The sequence below is a fragment of the Streptopelia decaocto genome (assembly GCF_964273445.1).
Source record: "Streptopelia decaocto genome assembly, chromosome: 5".
NCBI classification, from domain to species: domain Eukaryota; kingdom Metazoa; phylum Chordata; class Aves; order Columbiformes; family Columbidae; genus Streptopelia; species Streptopelia decaocto.
Genome location: NC_138659.1, coordinates 22,046,240 through 22,061,255, shown reverse-complemented (window position 1 = coordinate 22,061,255; position 15,016 = coordinate 22,046,240). Strand labels below are relative to the sequence as shown.

Sequence of the window (15,016 nt, the reverse complement as noted above, 5' to 3'; positions counted from 1 at the left end):
TGAGAATACAGAATCAAGTGCCCTCAACTAACTTCATTTTACTAGTTAGGTTGCAGTCACACATGCAATTTAATTTCACAATGGAACAATGAGAATTTATTTCCTACTGTCATCTGTCTTCAGAAAGTGCAATTCATACCCCAAGCTATACACATGGTGGCTTCTGAGCTGTAAATGGTGCTACAATTGGTGTTAATAAGAAGGGAGCTCCCCCATTTCTTCCGGAAAAAGAACACAACCCATGAGCTATCTTTTTGGCTGACATCCTAGTTACATGCAACGTGGACATTAGCTCTTTTAAGACAGGGGACTCGCCATGCTCAGAAACAGTAGCGGGTATAACACAAACATTCTTTATACTGAAATAATTTCTCAGTGGTAAGAAAATGGTAAAGGTGTAATATTCTCAAGTTAATTTTGTAAGAAGGCAATTTTATTTGCAGCACCTAAAAATAATCTGAAGTGTTGGTACTACTAAAGAGGCTGATAGATTCAATTAATTGTAGGCAATATATAATATTAAAACATTGCACTATTTTATGATTAGTAGAATATAAAATCTTTGGAAACCAGATATTTTAAATTGTCTTTATAGTGGTAAATGTTTATTTTTTCCCCTAAAATAGCTGAAGTTATTGGTCTTTCTTCCCTGAATTTTGTACAGAATCACTTCCAAGTTGCATTAATTTATCTGTGCAACCTTTTTATACAAACTCTCTCACACAGAAAAAGGGCACAAAATAAGCCCAAGGCAGCAAAGCTGTTGAGGAATGAAAGCTAAAATGGTGAGACCACCAGAAATATCTTGCTCTAAAATACTCTTCACATTTGGTGTTAGAAAATGACTGGGTTTCAAGTCAAGTGGACTCACCTTTCAAATGGGCCCCACCTTTAAGAACATGATACCTTCCATTTAGTATGATACATACAAAGGCTTCTTTAAATCTGTTACTACATGATGATTAAGATACATAAGCACATATAAACTGTGTTATGGATAATTTGAAATTAAAAAAAAAAAAACCCCAAAAAATCACCTAAAGGGTAAGAAGGTCCAGAAAAGAGACATTATGAGAAAAGGCGTTAGTTCAAGTTCAGGATTGATTTATTTTCACAAACCCATCATGATCTAGATTCTTGAAAAAGATGGAAAAAAAGCAGCTGAAATTATAATTACTTAAAAAGGTAACAGACAAAGGTGCTGTTCAGAAGCATTAAAGGAAGCTCGAGAATTATGCTGGGTTAAGATTTTTTTGTGACAGCTGTTCTCACGGAAGCAAGGAAGATAAGCATCGGTCAGACGCCTGAAAGTGCTGTTATGACTATAAACTTACAGGAATTGATTGACTCTGGTATCGTGCTGGAGGAGTTGTAAGGCCCATAAAGGAAGGCTGATGCGTACTCATCTGTCACAGCGCTCTGAAAACTGGTTTGGCTGCTCAGGTTGTTGCCACTACTGCTGTTTCTGTTGTATAAGTTGTTGTTCAGTTCATGGTTATTTCTGTGAGGCAGCTGCAAGCTGCCATTCAAGTGGCTGGAGATTTGGCTTACAGAAAAACCTGTCCTAGAGCACGATGTCACTTTGCTCTCATCATCATCTGAAGCGGCATACAGGTTCCCTAGAGAACTGGCTAGTCTGGAGTTTATGGAAATGCTGAATGGAAAACACATGCGGGGAAAAAAAATACACACAAGGTATGTATCGATATATACAGAACAAAGACAATTCAGAAGACATTAGATGAATAACCTAGATGATTCTTAAATCATGTGTGTACGCAGGTTCATCTTCCAGATCTCAAATAATGAAAACCAGAATTCTTTGTCAGGAGTTCCTAACCTTTGCTTATTAAAGCACCACTATGGCCAGCTTTCATCTCTTTCAAATCATCTGCACATGCAGGAGATTGTGTTAAATGGTTTAGCCAGTGGCTGATCTATATTGAAGTACTTTGTGTACATATAACAGTTTAAGAACTCCTCTTCCACTTCTCAAAATCAAGTAACCAAGAATTAATATGATAAAATTTGAGAATAAAAAGAGCGTGTCCTGTAATCTCTTTAAGTTAGTTATTTTCTTCACGTAAATATTTGTGCCCGGAAGTTATTAAAAATGCATCATTCTAAATTTAATTTAACATCCATAATTACTTAGTATAATCATAATAATGGAATAAAATAGCAATAAATCAAGGGTTCATAAAGAAACATTAATTACCACTCAGTATTCTTCTGAGAATAGACTTGTGGGAATACTTGCAAAACTTCTGTAAACTCAGATAAGTAAAAAACCCCACCTGAGCAATGTACTACTGTTTCTGACTTGACATAATTCCACGAAAACTCTCATACCAGTAGTATAGGTTTTGAGGTTCGGTGATTTTTTTTTTTTTTTTCATATGCAGGCAACTAAAGCTTGGCTAGTGGAACTTTAAGTAAATTTAAGCCTTATTACCCAAGAACAGCAAGCACTTCATAGACTGCATGTGTGTTGAAAACCATCGTAGTATACAGTAAGTATTTGTATCAAAATGAGAATAAGAAGCAGAAAACCTTTTAAGGTTAGAGCCTGAGGATATGGGAATTCTGCTGATTCTTTCTGCAGATGGTGACTTAGCTGCCATCACTTTGGAGGACTTCAGAGGAGACATGGATCCTTCTGTGCTACCTGAGGTATTCAGTCTAAAAGGAAGGCAGAGTTTTAGTGAGAAGCAAGCTTTTTATAATTGAAATACACATCTCAGAAACAGAGTCTTAATACATAGACTAGTATTTTTAAAAGTGGGAATTCTCAAGTCTGAGTACTGAGAACTCCACAGCAAAACCTCAAGTTTGCCTGTTTTCAAATGTATTTTCAAAAAAGCCTTTTCAAATATCCCGTTCCTAAGATTTTCCCCTGCTGTACTGTATAATACAGTTAGAGGCTACTTTTCACCTTGATAATTTGTGAAAGCTAAGTGTCCATTTTGTATCAAATTTATTGTAAATTTGATTGTAAGTTTTAAACATTGTTAATTTGAGAAAGAATAATTCTGTGTTTGCAACAAAGCCAATATGAGTAGAAAAAACACCCAACATTGTAGCTTTCATGAGAACAACATCATCATTTCCAAATGACAGCAAGAACATTTTTACAAAGTTGCACAGAACATACAGCTCTTTCTAGGAGGGGACTCCTAATGACCAAATTCTTCATATTTTGATGATGAGCTGTAAGCATGGTACACTGGACTACTCCAAAAGGTTAGCATTAGAGCTGTCTATATCAGTTTATTAAAAACTGATAAACAAATAGCTGTTGCAGTAGTATGAAGTTCTCCCCATCCTTAGAGCAGGGGATATGACCTGGGTCAGCTCTTAAAGGATGAAAGACCTTGAATACGAGTCTCCCAACTACAAGCACAGAAGGAATGACATTGAGCAGAAGCAGTTTTAATTTCACACCAAGAAAGGGTAAAAAGACATTTTCAATGTTAGATATCTAGAATAATCCATCTCAAAACTCCAGGTGGCCACAAAACTGAAGAGAATGTGTTCTTTTCCATATTCATGCTTTAAAATGACAGCTGTTTTGTCTTACATGTTATATTATAGATGCAATGGTTACAAAACCCAAGACTCAATTCTGCCATTTCTATTCAGTGTTCTGATGTCATTCAGAACACTGAAAATTTAAGATCTAGGTGGTACACATTTAGAACTATAATTTTAAAGTTAATACCTGAAGGGCTGTGATATTGACCTGGTGTGCAGTTTCATGTCTTGCAGCCTAAAGAAACACAAGCAGAATCTTAATCAAAAGATAAATAAGCCCTTCCCCTCTCTCAAAACTGTCTTGCATGTATCATGGTAGCTTTAAAGTACAAGACTAGCTAGAGTTAAGAATCATTAACAATCACTATTTTAAACTTAAACAGATAAGTACTTCAGGTTTATTTTCAAATGTCACATTTTTACTGCTTCTGAAAAATTTAAGATTTATATAATGAGTACAGAAAAGTAATTACAGAAAGATAACCAAGTTGATTGAAGACTATTTTGTTTGAGACATAAGTTTAAAAATGCTAGTTAGATATAAATTTGAAAGTTTTGAAATATTTTTGTCTTTTACTGCTACATAATAAGTAGGTACCCTGAACAGGGACACAGAGAAAAAAATAAACCAAATCTGCAGCTAATGAATAGATGTATATCTAAATAAATTTAGTACCACTGCCTTAAATGAGGTCATGTACTTGCCATCAAGATCCGATAGGAATAGACTGAAATTAAAACCGCAAATTACCTCAGAATTAATTACCTCAGAGCTCCAGTTGTAGCCGAACATGGCCGTCTCCGACTTTTTAAAGCATTAAGCCTGTCTCCCTGTGTCATGCCATTCTGAGTTTCCACACCTGCTTTATCTTCAGAATCGTTCTGGGAAACACAAAGAATTCAAGCAAGGAAATACATCAAATCCTTAGGAGTAGCACAGTTTCGTAGTATTGAACATCTCCTTCACAAAGATTACAATTTAAAAGGCTCATCTACAGTCTTCCATGTACAGAGGACACTACTCTGTCTTTGCATAGTTCCAGTAAATTAAATGTGTCACTGTACAAATGCACATTCACAGAGGCTTTTTTGCAGAAATGTGACCTCAAAATCAGCTCAAGGTGCTTAAGTCTAACACCAGTATTTATTTACTTCAAAGAACTTAAAACTCCAACTCCTTCCTCCATCAGTATTTTTAAAGTTATCAGTGTGAAAGAGAAGCAGTAACACAATTTTGTGATATGTACAAGGAAGAAATTTAAAGTTGTATGTCCTGCAAGAGGAGCTAAAAATCAACTTCCATAAATTACTAATTTTTTTTAAAAATAAAAAGTTCTCATGACCTCTACAAAAATACAGTTTTGAAAAAAAATTCCCCATGAGAACTTAATGAGGAATATAGGATGAGCAGATCTCAGAGTTTTATCTACTTCTGCTGGCTTTAGAAAATATTATAAACTCTAAGAAATATTAAAAGTGTATGTCAACACTGTTTAAATGCCTGTTTATAATTTCTGACCGATTTGAAAATAGACTCCCTTAAGACTCAAGTATTAAGTATAGACAGTATCTTAAATAGTAGAGGAATAAGGAAGCACAAAGCAAGAGAACTGATTTTTTTTAAATTGCCAAATGAAAAAGAAACTTACACCAATTATGCTTCATTTGATCTCAGATCAAGTATGTGTTTGTAGTACTGCAGTTCCCATTGTGCCTCATTGACCTCACTGCTCTGCGTAAAACAGAGCAATAGTTTCTGCCATTAACCAAGATGAAGGATCAACAGAAGAAGTAAGGTAACAGAAGTTAATCTAATGATGTAATGGTCTAAATGTTGCATTATTTACAGGAAAATTAAAATATTTTAGCTAGATTTCATTGAAAACTATATGCTAGGCCATGGTTACCTATCATTCAGCCTCAATGCTGATAAACTTTGTTTCAGAGTCTTTACCTGCCCAACATTTACTGCATGTAGCTATTCTGTCCTCTGACCTCATGCATTTTTGGGACTGGGAACATTAATTTGTTTTGAGCTTCTAGAGAGCCCAGTATAATGAGGTTTTGAAAAGTAACTGAATACCCAAAGAGATAAGTTAAATATTTTGAAAACAACGTTAAACAGTTTTAACATGAGATCTGTAAAAAAAATGAAATTTACATATTACAGGGCAGCTACAGCAGAAAAAAGCAGCACTGTGAACTTATACTGTGAATCTATACATTAGCTGCTGCACAGTGTACAGGCAGTTGAGTTAGCTGCAAGTAAATTGCCTTGATACTAGAAGCAGTAAAGTTGTAGTAGTAGCTGAGATTCAAAAACATGACTTTTACCCACACGGCTGTGTGCCAGCTGCTGTCATTAGGCACAGAGATCATTTCCACACAGTTATGTTCTCTAGCTACTGATCTAGATATTTAACTTTACATATTCCAAGCCACAAACTGAACTTCCAAAAGGGAAATAGTACCTTTACAGAAAATTATTCAAGTTGCTCTTCCAGATTATGATAGATCACATGATAGATGATTATTTTAATTTACACTAATAACTATCTAGAAGAAGGTGCCCACTACCTCCCTGGGCTTTTACATCAAGTAAAGGATTCCATCAGCAACATAAAAGCACTTCAGTTATTACAGAGCTAAGACAGGATCAATCAAATGCATGGTTCCTTTAAACTGCTTCTCACAGATACTGTAGGCAACTACACGTTAAGATTTTTACAAGTCCAGAAGCAGAAGTATGTTCACTTTAGTCCACACTTCATGTCCCTGCTTCTACTACATAACTGAAAAGGTCCTTACGCTAAGTGTACACATGACATCAGTAATCCATAACACTGCGATAAAGGGATAGACAGCTATACACTTATTAGCTAGAAACTTGGAATAAATGAATTTCCAGGAAGAACACTGATCATTTTTTTCCTCCATTCTCCAATAAACAACTGAAAACCCTGAAAGAATGACTTGAAATAATGCAAACCTTTTGAAGTTTGCAAAATTAGCTATAGCAGTTTTAAACATAGCCTAAGCTTTTTACTTTTATTTCTGATAAAGGGAAGATTTGTTCTAATCATGACCCATAAAAAGTTCAGTTGTGAAAAGAAAACCTAGTACTAATACAAGCCTAAAAAAAAAACCCACCTAAAAATTATCTATAGCTAGTTATAAGCTCCAACTCTGCTCATTTGAAGGTTTTCTTATGAACTCTTACCTCCCTGTATTGATCCAAGTCCTGTACTTTATTCAAGCTGTCACTGATTGAAATGTCATTCAAGCCACAAAGAACTCTGTTCATGTTTCCATCAGCTACTTGTTGTTTCTGCTTTGTTCGGATAAGATCCCCCTCCAGCCATAACATTTCCTGCTTCCTTTAGGATACAAAACAAAATCAATTCATATCAGCAAAACTCAATACATATAAAAAGCCAATATGAAAACATACTACTGTTATAGATTGCCAACATTTGAACTTTCTGTACATCTTCAAGTGGAAAAAAATTCAAATGCCTATCAAAAACAAACAAACAAACAAACCAACCAACCCCAAACCCAAAACAAAATAAAAACAAACAAAAAAACCCCACACAAACCACAATGGTTAAAAACAACAAAATCACCCCCGGAATCACCAAACAAGTTTGCAGCCATCACAAATCATACAGATACTAATACTTCGTTTTATAAAATACTACTGCGAAAAGAAATGAACTAAACAGGAATTTGCGATGGTACTTAGAAGGCTTTTAAAACAAAAACTCATGAAGTAATGCTTTTATATATGTAATGTGTAGTAGAAGTGGTGATACTGCACAGTGGAAGTGGTCATAATCATGTAAAGTTGAACAGGACTCTAGTATTTCAGAAAATATTATATCCTTCAGACAGGTGGTAAAAAAAGTTACAACATACACAGGCTAAGCAGGTTTTTATTGATGCGACTGCATTATTCTTCAATAAGGCAGTTTGCTGGGTAGGTGCCTGTCATGCTAGTTCCATCCAAGAACTGAGGTCATATTACTGCAACAAAATTAAATTTCTATACTAATCAGAGAATTAAAGAATTAGGAATTAAATCAGAATACACTTTCACTGGAAATTTTTCTTTGTTTGAAAGCAAAATATTACAGCAAGGCTTAAGAGCCAAGTAGTCTGAGCCAACTGCCTAAACTTGCTCAATAATAAATGGGAAAGGTAAGCACTTCCAGAAAAATTTCACTATGTCCCAAGAACACAACAAGAGAAGGAGGAAGCAAAGGGCACAGGGACAGGGAACACCACTTATTCCACCTAACAGAAGTAACCTAGAAAACATGCTTGAATTTAAATGCCTTTAAATTGATCTTTCAAGATCAATTGCATTCACAGTAACAAACTGATTTGTTACATACTTGGGTGGGAGGGTCTATACAAAAGTACTACTTAAAGCCCCCTTAACAAACCTCAAAGAACCAAAGAGATGGAGCTTTGACTTCTATGAAGGCTGGGAGATCAAAGTTGCAAGATTTTTCCTTTGTGTCAGAGGCAACTTTGCAGCCCTGAGTGCAAGATATTTTATATTAGAATGATGCAACTGATGTTGGCTCCTTCCTTCTCAATCCCATTTTGACACTAGTGGTGACATTGCTTGAATTTTGTCTGATTGTCAAAACAGGTATCTATTGCCATTAGGACAACAGAAAATTCTTACTGAACAATCCTACAGCTCTTAGCTGTGAATAATGTACAGATGAATTTTAAAAAGTGAAGGATCTTTTTCTATCTATAAAATCAAACCGAGTACACACCACTACAGAAAAGACATGGGCCTTGTTTTTCTTACCTTTCAAGTAAACAGCACCTACTAATCACACTACCCACTACCTTTCTCAAGTTTGCTCTGTTGTGCAAGTTATTTTAAAAGTGCATCATCCAGGCAGCAGCCCCAGGTGAAGAAGTATACCCTAGCTTCTGTGAACACAGGGTTTCAAAGTGTGTGATTCACGGTCTTTTAAATAACAGGGGGCCACCTCTCAAATAAAGGAGTGCCCATTCAGCTGCACTGGAAGATGCATAGGAATCCTCATTCATGCTCAGTTTCTCTCATGAATTACAGTAATACTCTTTTGTCTCTGATATCCTATGGATTTTAACATGCAAGCTCAGTGCATGTTTTACTGTATTTACACAGTATCTAGAGGAGCTGTTACATTTGTCTTTTTATGAAAAAAGATAATTTGTGATGGATTATCTCAAAATGTTTTTTCTCCTAACAGTGAAAATGCCTCCAACTAAATAACATCATGGTATCCACACTGAAATATGAGCATAACCACTATAATAGTGATGTACAATGTAGAAAGCACTATGAAATTAAAACTTAATGTCTACGTCACTGAAGCCAGTGCGATTTTGCCATTAATTTCCAGTCAGGATCAAACCTCGAATCACTCATTCAAATTATCTCTAAATGAAATGTTCTCAACCCGAAGTATACACTCAGTTTTGAGAAGGAGCTATATTACAATCATATATTTGTTGTGCTAATGACTATTAGGTCCAAATCAGAAACACTTCATACTTTATGCTAGGAATCTGACAGATCATAAGCTGTCCAGCACATACTTATTTAATCTTTAGCTACAAGAAATTAAAAACTATATCATTTCTACTATTGTAAGATTAATTTTGAACCATCATAATTGGCTATATATAAAGTATATAAAGTCTATCCTTTCTATAATATGTTAATTTTTTAATAAATCCTTACTGTTCATTTAATCTTTTGTCCACATAGGGACTTTACACTTCCAACACGTTTCTGTAACTCCTAAACATGCAGAGTCTTGAGACCCTCTGCCCCATAAGGTGACAAAATGCATAACATTCCAGAGAAGATGATTGCTACGAAGTTTGATTTCAATCCCAAATTAACTAGCCTTAAATACATTGATTGCATCAGGCAATAATATACAACATCAGTAGACAGAGCGTAAACCCTATCAACAGTGCAAGATGGGTAAGGATATAGAGAAGCAGTTGATTCTTAGTAGCAAGGAAGTTATACATAACACGTACTCTTCCAAGAAGTGTTGCTGGGGTCCTATAATAGAGCCTGGTCGACATATTCTTATCCAAGCAATAGCTTCAGCATGTGTGAACCTGTAGTGCTTCATTATGTAGCAGGCGATCAGTGTTCCTGTTCTCCCCAGGCCAGCTGCAGAAACACAAATACCAGTGTTCACATACCAAGTCATCAGCATTTCATAATTATCAAAGTGTGGAATATGAGAAGACTTCTCTGCAATGTTTTTCACCACCTTAATATATGAAGAAAGTTTCCAATTCAGTATCCCATTCATCACATAATTTGATTTCAATGCTGTAGATGCAAGAACATATATTTCATACTTATAAAAGCTGAGTGTTTAAGAATGCATGCAACAGCGATCACCCTTGCACTATTCTACTTCAAACTTTTTTTTTTTTTGTCTGATATTTAAAAAAAAAGCCATGACCAACCTGGATACAAAGTTCATATTTATAAAACCAGTAAAGAACAAAATCAAAGTACCTTTGAGGTGCCAACACACATACTTTACAAATCAATGTGCAAATACATATGCACATCACAACAGATAGCAATATCTTCTCAGCCAGTGGCATTTTCTTTTTGAATCAGTTTTGTTGTAAAACCAACCTATAAAAGTATTCACTGCTATCTATATAAACAGCAATGAATGTTGACCAGCATATAACTGTATACATCAATAGCTCAAAAAAATTTAACCCACTGGTCCCCAAATGACAAACTAATCCTGCATTTAAGGGGAGAATAGAGAGACACAAAAATTAGCTTTTACCACCAGACAAATCTCTCACTATAGAGTAAGAATTAATACCTTTCTAGCCTTGTGTCTTATTTACTAGTAAAGTGTCTCCCCATTTAAACCTTATTTTCCCACAAACACAATATTTGCAGTTTACAGTCTGATGGTGGCCAGCTATTGTTATGCACCAACAGCTATCTAAATGGAAACTCTCTAAGCAGCCAGACATTCTTGCTGACAATTCTACACACAACTACAAGCTCTTTACATTTAACCAATAACTAAATCTTGCTGTGACTGTTTGGCAAGTTAAGATGATTCAGGTAAAAGCTCACAAATAGTGAGATTCGCTAACTGGATACTGGAAGACCAGCTCTGAAGACTCATTTAAGAAGGGGAAGTATTGCTAAGAGAGAGTTTTGGGCTTAAGTGGATTTGCTTGCTTGTTTGATTTTTAAATGCAAAAGGAATGCCACATGCAAACAGGTAACCAAGAGCTGTACTATACTAAGCATACGTCTGAATAGAAAAATGGTCTCTGAAAACTGAAGTTAACATCTACCAACTGCACATATCACTAAGACTTCAGTTCTTTAAGTTCCTGCTAATGTACAATCTTTCCATAGCAATGTTTTGCATTAAACCATTCTATAACTTCTGGGACAAGCAATTTCTAGTGTGGAAGCTGTGGCTGGAATACTTCTGCAGTGAGTACAAGAAAACTACAGACAAGATATTAACTGAGTTAACTGCTGATTTAACTCTGTATAGGCTTATTTAGAAGGATGTAAAAAAACCCAAACAAACAAAACAACCCAAACAAAAAAACTACACCACAGACTGATTTGCTTATTAAATTGTCAGGCAAAAGATCAAAAGTACTTCAGCTTAGCAAGTGCATATCCAAGTCCCTAAAAAAGTATATTGTATTCCTGTAGCAAGTAAACCTAGAGCACAACAATCTACTCCTGTTTTAGTCTTTTAGCAGATGTCCAGATTATAAATGCCAGAATTTCTGGGTTCTAGCCATATTAACAACTTGTTAGCAAATAAACTTATCTTTAATATGCATGTTTACTGTTCATGCAAAAAATTATGAATAGTGCTATTCTTCTTTCAAATCAGCAAGACATTCGCCTCCACAATGTCCTTACAAAACTCTAAACATAAACCAAGCTGAACCCTTCAAAGCCTTTGTTAATCATTCTTGACTAAGCATGTTTTATGTATTTTCTGGCTGATTTGCTGAAATAAGCTGGTTTGAAATGCTGGCATCACAATAACTCACATTAACTTGAAGGGTGGAAGTCATGCCCCACAGAAAAATGTAGAACAGTCCAAAAGCACAAAGAAAGCCTTTCAGTCTTTTGCATTTCCTAGTCAATTATCATAATGCTGGGAAAGCATAATGAAAAAGTGAAATCTCCATCAAGTAAAATTCATGCCTTCAAGTGATATTAAGAATAAACAGAACAATGAACAACAGATTGTCAGTTACTGTAAGCAGCCGTGTAGGATGAAGGAACTTCGTGTGTGCACGAAAATAACAAATATTTGTCATTCATTTAAGCCAAGAATCATGAAGCAATATTACTTTCACAACCAGAAAGCATTATTTTTTAAATGCTTTATGTCTGGAATAAACTTAATGGACTTATTTTGAGCTTCAATCTGAAATAAGTAAGCGCATATACCTTTACAATGTACAGCAACAGCACCGTCAGCATTTTCACAGATGTTCAGGAACCTCTGAACTATACTGTCGCTTGGTGTGCTTCCATCTATGAAGAACAGGTCATAATGCTCAAAACCAGCATCAGTAAAGCGTTTTGCCTCATAAATTTTCTTGTTTAGTCTTATGATTGATGTGACATTATGTTTCTTGAAATAGGGAAAGTAGGCTTCAGGTGCATGAAGAGGATAACCTATTAAAAAAATAAAGCAACAATCATTTAATGTCATACATGAAGTTCAAAGTCCTCCTAATCAAAATTGCCTCCAAAACTTTTTGGAATGAAAAAAGGCTTGACTATTTTATTCAGAATAATAAACACATTAAGCAATATAAAAAAAAAAAAAAAAGTCCACAAAATTTGCATGAAGACAACTATAGTTAAAAAAAGGATAGGAAAAAGAATTAAAGCACAGTATACATGAAACACTGTACTGTCTCCTCATTAGCTCGTTCCTCTCTACAAGTAGGATTTATATGTAAAGTTAGGCACATATATGAATATAGCATTTCAGAACAGCTGTTCATCTATAGTCAAGTTGCAGATCAAAGAACAAGAACACACTAAGAGGAAACACTCATTTATCAGGAAAATAGATTGGTGATCTATACTACAGACGAGAGGAACGGTCGAAGAATAAACTGTAATATCAGAAATACGCTTGCTCCACTGTGCAGTAATAAAGCTTTAGTCCCTCAATTCAGTTCAAAACAAAAGGATCCTCTAGATGAAGAAGGGGGGGCAGGGAGTGTCCTGTTTAGGGCACTTTGACAAAATAGATGTTCTCTGACTCGGGTGTGAGGGAACACGTGCACACATGTCTATATATGTTTGTAAAATGTAGTTTATTCTTTTCTATTAACAATCAAGTCTTATAAATGAACACAGGAACAACATAGCTACCACACAAATCAGAAGGCCTCTCATTGACCAAATTCACTGGTTTATCTCCAGAATTTTTATTCCTGTTCAAATAAAGTCCAAAAGCTTCCCCACAAAACATGCATCTTTTCCACAAGTCATATATGCATTAATAAATGCGATTAGAGTCACAATATAATGACAAAAACATAGCTTTGTCATGTGTACTTAGGCTCCCCTGGGTGAGGCCTATTTGTAGTCTCCAAACTGGATTTTAAGCACTGGTGTTTATTTGGTCATTTTCAGTTATATACATTTTAAAAATAAAGCATAGGTTTTCCAAACTGCATGCAACAATTTTAGTAATTTTTGAAAAAATTCTGCAAGAAGGGACTGTAACAGTGATTGGGGAAGAAACCCAAACCAATCTAAATATTTTTTCCTTGTATTTCATTTAAACCTTCGGAGAACACTATGCAATGAGCAGCGTTCCAGTCATAAAGGAAACATGAGAGAACAGAAGTGAAAAGACAAAGTAGATATTCAGAAAACATGCTCACATAAAGCCACATCGAACAAAGTACAAGGTGAAATTCAGCAAAAATCTGATTATAGTTTATAAATGACTCATTTTCCTTTCAGTAGGACCCAATCTCTACTTTCCCTCTGTTGGTCAAGTGTCTCTTTTTTATTCCATTAGAATCACACAGGTCCTTCCCATTATCCCAAGAATCGTCAGAAGTAAAGACAAGCTTCTTTTTCTAGTCTTCCCTGGCCTTTGTTACAAAACTCTTAATATAGTTTCCTTTGCTTTTGCAACTAATCTTTAATTCTGTATACTTATCGTACCAGGTGTCAGGTTCCAGGAAAAAAGTCAGGGGCCTGAACTTCTCAGGCAATTCATCACTGAATGAAAGTCACTGACTACTAGAAGATTTGGAATTCTTCTATTAAAGAAGAATTCCATAGTCTTCAGAATTAAGTTCTATGATAGTATATAAAGTGTATGATTATTTCTGAGGATGATAATCTATAAACCTCTATCTTCTGCTCACTGGCTCTGATTATTTAACATACTGAAAAAAAGGATTATAGAATAGCATTAAAATATACAGCATACCATTTTCAAGTTTGCTTTTTGGGTGTGGTCCACTAAATGCCAAAAATTTTCCTGGAACAATCCAGTTGAAGTCACCATTTTCCACTCGCTATAAAAATTTCAGAGGGAAAGAGAAAAACATTTGAATATCTGTACATATAAGGTTAAAAAAAAAAAATTATTTTACTTTTGACTATGTTCTCGCTGCATTAAAACAAACCACTTCAATGTCATTAGTTAGCTTACCACTATAGGACAAACCAACTTACCACAAGCTGCTTCGCGGAAATCTCTTAATAAAATGAAATGCAATATGGAAAAATGCTTCCCTATAAGGCACGGGCTAAAAAAACCCAATTCACAGAAAATAAATTAAAAACCAATTAGCCTTCAAATCCCATTATCCTTTCCCAGTAGAAACAGAGATTTACATATTGGTATAAGCTCTGATGAGTCAGTAATCATAGTCACAAAGCAGAAATCAAATAAAAAGACTAAAAAACCAAAACCAACAAAACTTTCAAACTGTGATAAGCAAGAATTTCTTGCTCACTTTAAAACAAAAACTTTAAAAAGGCTCTTCAAATTCTGACAGCGAGAAAACTGAAGGCTTCTTTGGCAACGCATAGCTAAAGTTCAAAACTCCACTTTCTTTTAATTGAAGGGTGCTTGCTCCTCATTTGGCCACACAGTTATTCTCAGCATGACTTTTAAGGACATGGAACTCAGTTCAACTGCATTATTAAGCTTGTGTTTTTAGCACTCAGCTCATCAAAACATCCTAATGAGTGAAAGGTTCTGATAATGGACATTACTGTAATCAATTCACCGACTGTTTGCTTAGCAGAGCCCATTAGGCTGCTCCAAATGTCCTCACGCAGCAACAACTCCTGTAAGTTAACAGGGTTGCGTAAGGACCAGCGAACTGACCTTGGGGCCAAGTCAGGACCCCCCTTCCCCACAAATTTGTATCA

General features: G+C 35.3%; 1 protein-coding gene across 3 annotated transcripts in view; it reads right to left on the bottom strand.

The window, feature by feature from the left end:
* CDC14A (cell division cycle 14A) overlaps positions 1–15,016 on the bottom strand; it is a 62,889-nt gene that overhangs the window by 9,162 nt on the left and 38,711 nt on the right. For all 3 annotated transcript variants that reach the window (XM_082052295.1, XM_082052297.1, XM_082052296.1), the window contains 8 exons: positions 14,064–14,151; positions 12,044–12,274; positions 9,598–9,736; positions 6,755–6,911; positions 4,301–4,416; positions 3,722–3,769; positions 2,554–2,682; positions 1,335–1,654 (listed from right to left, as the gene is read on the bottom strand). In XM_082052295.1, coding sequence (XP_081908421.1) covers positions 1,335–1,654; positions 2,554–2,682; positions 3,722–3,769; positions 4,301–4,416; positions 6,755–6,911; positions 9,598–9,736; positions 12,044–12,274; positions 14,064–14,151 — 1,228 coding nt within the window. The remainder of the gene's footprint in view (positions 1–1,334; positions 1,655–2,553; positions 2,683–3,721; positions 3,770–4,300; positions 4,417–6,754; positions 6,912–9,597; positions 9,737–12,043; positions 12,275–14,063; positions 14,152–15,016) is intronic.